The 6,321-nt window shown below is 50.4% G+C and overlaps 2 protein-coding genes across 2 annotated transcripts in view; one reads left to right on the forward strand and one right to left on the reverse strand.

Annotated features, from left to right (window-relative positions):
- Positions 1–4,557: 4,557 nt before the first annotated feature.
- On the forward strand, positions 4,558–6,171 carry Pmar_PMAR013660 (Envoplakin, putative; the record flags this gene model as incomplete). Its single annotated transcript, XM_002765551.1, has 7 exons — positions 4,558–4,774; positions 4,822–4,949; positions 4,999–5,067; positions 5,115–5,183; positions 5,227–5,347; positions 5,395–5,495; positions 5,569–6,171. 7 exons carry the CDS (start codon positions 4,558–4,560, stop codon positions 6,169–6,171), a joined length of 1,308 nt encoding a protein of 435 aa, XP_002765597.1.
- A 129-nt stretch (positions 6,172–6,300) lies between these two features.
- Pmar_PMAR013661 (hypothetical protein) overlaps positions 6,301–6,321 on the reverse strand; it is a gene marked incomplete at both ends in the record, with an annotated part of 1,476 nt that continues 1,455 nt past the window's right edge. The window contains one exon of the mRNA XM_002765552.1: positions 6,301–6,321. This exon is cut by the window's right edge and continues 4 nt beyond it. Coding sequence (XP_002765598.1) covers positions 6,301–6,321 — 21 coding nt within the window.

The raw sequence follows: 6,321 nt of genomic DNA on the forward strand, positions 1-6,321 counted from the left end.
GGAGTCCCCCGACATTAATGCAAAGAGAGTTGGGTACTTATCTAGAGGTTCTCAATTCGTTGCTAAGTATGCTTTCCTTGCCCTGGAGCCTCGAGGGTGGATAACCTTGGGAGGCCCCGAAGCAATGCTCAAGGGTATCATCAGTGTCTTATGGCTTTGGCTTGTGTTGTGTAGTGGCTGTATACACGAGGCATGTCAATGGTACAAGGGCTAACTTGAAATGCCCAGATCCCATCGGTAATCTGCAGCCTGACATACGTAGAGAATGCAGCATCAGAGTCTTCGATCGAAGCAAAAACAACATCATGAGTAGGGATGCTAACTCGAAGTATATTGTGGCATCGAGCACTTAGGGTCCAAACATCGGCCACCTCTAAGGACAGCAGAGAGCTGGTCTCTTTAGCAGAGCTTATTCAAGCAACACCTGAGGGGTACCGCTATCACGAAGGCCCAGCACCAAACGAGCTGAAAAGGAGCCCGGAGGCACGGCCAGCACTCGCTGAGTCGGGCCTCCCGAAAGCGAAAGCAAAAGGCTCACCTCTGGTCAAGCACGCCTCTCACCTGCAGCCGGCAAGTGCGGAAGCCAGAGGGAGAGGGAGCACCCGCCGCGACACGATACCGCCTTCAGAGACCACCTCGATGAGCGAGAGCTTCCTGTTGAAGTCAGGAAACGTCGAGCACCCCACAGAAGCGGCTGCTTCCGAGCAAGGCCTCCATTGTATAAGCGACGACGTCCAGCCCAAGACTGCACCCGGTGGTGCGGTTCGTAAGGAACGGATATTCTCATCACCACTGAAGAACCCAACAGAAGTGGATGACGCTGGTCCCAACAGACGCCATGATGAAGTTGTATGCGTATCGATCCCAGTCGAAGACCTCCATAGTGCTTATGGAGATGACCTCGAGGCACTTTGTGAGGGCTTAGATAACTCCATTACGATACGAAGCTCCTTGGGGTGAAGTTAAGTGGATTATCCTATGCCACGTTTCCGTTTCCAGGTGCTACCACGCTGCCGCTAGATTACGCGGCTTCAAGAGGATATTGAACCGAGTCGAGATAGAAATCAGTGTTGGTCTGCTTGGGGAGAGGAGCGCTTGCAACGGAAGTACGGCTGGGTGAAGCGATGTTCCCTCGAAAAGCCCATCTCTATTCGTCGGCTATAACAACACTATTCCACCTCCATCAGATAACGATGAGTGTCGGCATCCAGGAGTCGTCCTGGACGCCAAAGCATTAGGCTACAAACTCTGTCGGGTTATACAAGATGGAAGCTCGAGCGTTTCCAGAGAACTCGATCCTCAATTTGCTACACTTTTCCAGCGGTAGCTCTGCAGCTACTCGAGGTGCAACTCTCGCATATCCTCATTCTTTCAGAGCTGTTGTAATCTCGTCCGAAGAGGCCATCAGAGACGCGTTGCTTGGGACGCAGGTCATCGCTTGTCCACTCCTCGCCTCTTGACATTGATGCTTGGCGAGGATATATTGCCCTGGTCACTCTCGAATCAGGCTCGAATCGGCAGCTTCCCGGCTCGAGCCCCATGGGAGGCACAATCGGCCGATCTAGAGCGGTGAGCCATCGTCTACGCTGCCGCAATATCGTCGGTGACAACCATCAGGACGCTGTCCGCCGTGGTCATTCAGCGATATTGGAGGGATTTCAAGGCTGCTGCGACTTCTCAGTATGATCGCTGGCCTTCCCATGAGGTGAATACGGACTCTTGTCGAAGCCCAAGTCTGAGAATCTCAGACACCTTGGCGGAAACAGAAAGGAGTCCTTCCATGGAATGTCAGGAAATGGAGGGGGCGGACACGACAGTGCGGAGGAGGCTGCGTATGACATTCTGTGGAGCCTAAGGGGCACTGCCACGTGTCGCATCAACTCATATTCACCAGCTCAACCAGCGATGCTTCTGGGCATTACCATCTGCTCAGGCATTCCCCAAACCGCTGCGAGACTACTTCAATACCACGTTTGCTTCGCACGATACAGTGGGAGAGTCACCGACGAATGGAGAGGCCTTTCAAGGCTCTAGCAGAGCTAATGTACATAAGCTACAGGTCTGCATCCAAGCAGCGAACATAAGGATGCTTGGGGGCAGTAAGGCCATAGGAAAGTATCTTGAGGATACTGACGTCGTTTCCAGAGTTCTTGGGTAAGTAGATCACCCAACTAGGAGTGAATTAGCTGTCGTAGGTGCTCATCTGCACTAGCACACATATCTAAGCTGACCGTGAAAGGCCATATGGTGGTGATGGAACTGAGCCTACGGGTCAAAACAAGCGATGGTATATGCTATGGGAATCGTAGGTCCTGGGCTGATCATTATTCTACATGCGTTCGCCTCCTTCTCGCCACCATTGACACGCTGACAATGATGGTGAGATTACAGTGGCATCAATGGTGTCGTTGGTCTAGCTTGATGTTATCTGGCGCTATCGCAGTGATGCGCATCCCGTGGAGACACTGCTTCCCTAAGCGCGGAAATATCACCTCCGAACTTAGCCATTCGGCACCACCCTTTTCAGCTGACTGCGATCATACTGGCGTCCCAGTCTATTCCAGCATGCTGTGTTCAAAGATGGCACAGATGATCGAGGGCCCTCCCGAGAACTTTAGTAACTACCCAAGACTCCTGGCCCTATTGAAAGGGTAGGAGACTTGCCTTCCGCACAGGAAGACTGGCGCTCTCAGTGCCACTATTTGGATGCCAGACGACTCACTCATTCCGGGATCAGGAAGTCGGCTTGCTGCCGTGGAGGACCCTATGAGACGACGGGATGAGGTCAGCGTGGGAAAGTCATAGCAAGCCAGTGCCATCCAGTGCAGGTGAGATGTTGGGCAGCGATACGAATCCAGCGGCGCTTTCGTCGTCACCTGAGCCGCGATGGGTGGTCTGTGTATGTCACCCAGCCCTGGAGAATGGCTAAGGAGCCAAGCTGGAGACAAGTCGAGAGGTTCCCTTAATTTTAGGCTACATTACATCTGCGCGTCGTTCCACAATTTCTAGGTTTACTGATGCCGCAGTCATCATCCAGCATCACTTCCGCATCTGGCGTTCCTGGAGGCGTGGCAGAATTGCTGCGGAACAAGCGTCTAATCAACCGCATGTATTTGAGTTGTCCAAGACTCGCAAAAGATCTCGACATCCAGGTTCAGTGGATCAGTAAAGCCCATCGGGTGGGCTTACCGTGGGAAGCATAAGCATGTCCCGTGGAACTGATGCTCTCATTCCGATTACCCTGCTCTTTGTGTTGCTGGGGCAAGTAACATCCCTCGGGTCGGGTAGGTGTGATCATCACACCTACGAGACGCGAGGGATCACACTGTGATGAAATCACACCAGGCCAGTGATGTATTGCGGCTCCATGTGGAGCAGGAGATTGTTGAGCTATACTTCACGGGAAGCTCGTACACGTTTCTTGCGTGCATGTGTTCGTATGCATGTGGAGACTGTGTTACACATTCTGTGTACTCTGCACGGTGCGTTCCGGTTTTGAACTGTGGTTGTCCTATAACGTGATGTGTCTCTGAACTCGACATGAGAAGAGGAGAGGGAAAGAGAGAGGCAAGGCGAACCACCGTATAGCTAATGAGGTGAACGCATTCACATTTGCGTCACTGCAAAGCTGTCTCCTTCATAGACTACATGCACACTGTCTCGTTACAGAGGTGATCCCACTAGCACAACGTTCCACTAAGCTCTAAACTCTCGGGACAACAGTGGGGGGGCGGGCGAGGAAAACCTGCCCTCGACAGCGGGTAGGGCAGGTTAGGGACGCCAGAACTTGTGAGATCGAGGTACTTGCTTGCTGCTACTGTTTCGGGGCGCGCGCCAACATCAGCGCAAGATTTACAAGGGACTTGAGACAGCCCTCCAAGCGTGGATCAGCTTGCCATATCACATACATCCACTTCACGAGTATGACCGTGAAGTGTGACTTCTGACGGGCAAAGTGCGATGAACCTGATGGAAGCGGTCGAAGGCCTTCGTAAGTCATTAGTGCTCTGTGGAGTCGCCATGAGGAGCGCAGAAGCTCACTGGAGTTGTCGGTGATATATAGTAGTTAATGTTGTTGTGTGGTGGGGTCAATACACCGAACTCTATCATGGACGATGAAGAGGCTATCGCCTCGGACATTTACGATTCAGTTTTCTCTATTCGGTGGCACGTGGCGCATGTGATATCAGACAGTGCAACGTCCATAGCAGAGGTCCCTCCATAGACACTGATAGAGAGCTTGACTGAGCTATCACATGCATTTAGTTATCAGGTCTTTCCTTCCCACTCGGAATAACATTGTTCTAGGCAGTTTCCTGTTAGTCTCGATCAGCTATGCCTTTCCTCACCATACCAAAGCGGACCTCTCGATCTCAGTCTGCTGATTGTGGCGGTAGCAAAAGTGGTCAAGAAGCTCTGGTCAATCAAAAGGGATATGCAGTGGAGCTTGTGCACGCGGAGGTTCAAGCGGGAGGCCACACTGGAGATGATAGTATGTCTCTGATGGGGTCGCGAAGGTCCTCGACTTCGTCCCGTAGTTATGGTGTGAACACTCGAATGTTGATTGGCGTCGATGTATACACAGGAACCGATAGAGTGAAAGTCGTAGATATTGCAGTGAATACTAACAGGGATGATGTTTGTGATGATGAAAGTGGGCTTACCTGGGCTGAGCGAGACAACCTTGCACGGGAAGTAGCTGCGTTGAAAGTAAAGGCTTATGACTTCGCCAATAAGGCTAGTCAGCTCACAGGAGTTGAGGAGCAGCTCAGAAGTAAGACGAGATCGGTGTTTGGATAGGAGAGGTCGATTTGTTGTTAGTATTGGGTGAGAAGCGGCTAGAAGCTGTCGATGCTTTAACTATTGTGAAGAGGCAAGTCCAGGAGGCTACAAACGCTAAAGAGCATGCACTGGCTTCAACTAAAACAGAAAAAGAGCAGCTCATGGATGTAGCATTCAATTATTCATAGACCTAGAATATGATAAACACGATCTCAGGACCTAGATAGGATGCGCCGCGAGAAGCGACGACTAGAGAAGTATGTATACGACCTGAAAAAGGGAAAAGTGGGATTGTATGCATCTTGTGGCTCCTCGATCACTTCACGTTACAGGAGAGTCTCTGTCAAGAGGAAGAGGCTGCTCGGCTGGACTTCAGAATAGCTAATAGACGACGAACAGAGGTGAGGAATGCGGAAAGATTAGGAAGTGTAGACTGGGTCGCAGGCCATTGAGTTGTTGCAAGTCACTGAAGAAGAGTTGAAGAAGTTCTCAGACACTAAGCAGGAGCTCATTGAAGCTCAGGAGATGCACGATATCGTCGTGAGAGAGCGGGAGAAATTGACACGTATCTCGCCATCACTGATCGGAGCACTGACTATACGCAATCATCAGGTACAGTGGAAAAGGAAATGATTGCGTTTGAGAAGCAGAGAGTTGAGATCCAAAGCATGGTGGAGAAGCTTGTATCGGAACGTGATCGTTTGACCCAAGATGTGAGTCTTCGTATGAGCAGGGCCGCAGCTTCATCTTAGAGTGTCGGTTCATAGCTTCGCGGTTCTGTGTTAGGTAGCAGAACTTGAAGGGCGAAGGAAAAGGGAAGCTTCTCTTCTGTCTGTAATTGATTCTGCCAAGAAAAGAGTTGAAGGGGATATACGCGAGTTGAAGGAAAACATTAAGGTACTTTTGAGAGACATAAGTACTGTCACCCAGAGGAGAAGCGAAATGGAAGCCGAACTAGGGGATGCTTATTTACTAAAGGAACGAATAGAACCGGAAATGGAAGATAAGGAAGCCCAGTGGGTGGAGCTATGCGAGAAAGTGGGTGCTTTGAAGAGTGAGTTGGCAGAGTATGAGAAGGAACGGAAAGGCATACTTAAGGAAATTGCACAATTGAACGATTACCGCGGTAAGCTCGAGACGAAAGTTGACGTCTTCACTAAGGAATACGAGCAAGCTAATAGCATTCTTGGAGATCTTCATGAAGAGATAAGCATGCTTGAAGAACAGAGAGATGCATTGCGAAAACTTCCAAGTGTAGATTTTTCTCAGAGGAAACCCAGTATTTCCCTTGAACACTCGCCAGGTCAGCCTTACGAGCGAAGCAACAGTGATAATATCGAGGTAAAGCCTGTCGTCTCCCCGACGAAGCGTCGCGCACGAGCCAAGTGACCTCTGATGTGTTCCTATGTGTAGCATTGGCGACTGATGTTCCGCTGCTCTTGTTTTGAGTTGCATTAGTCTGGCTCAGTTATGAGAACGATTATATATAAAGATTCATATAGTATTCATTGTATTCCATCATTGAGAAGATCCAACCTC

This window comes from Perkinsus marinus, assembly GCF_000006405.1.
Source record: "Perkinsus marinus ATCC 50983 genomic scaffold scf_1104296975428, whole genome shotgun sequence".
Classification (NCBI taxonomy): Eukaryota; Perkinsozoa; order Perkinsida; family Perkinsidae; genus Perkinsus; species Perkinsus marinus.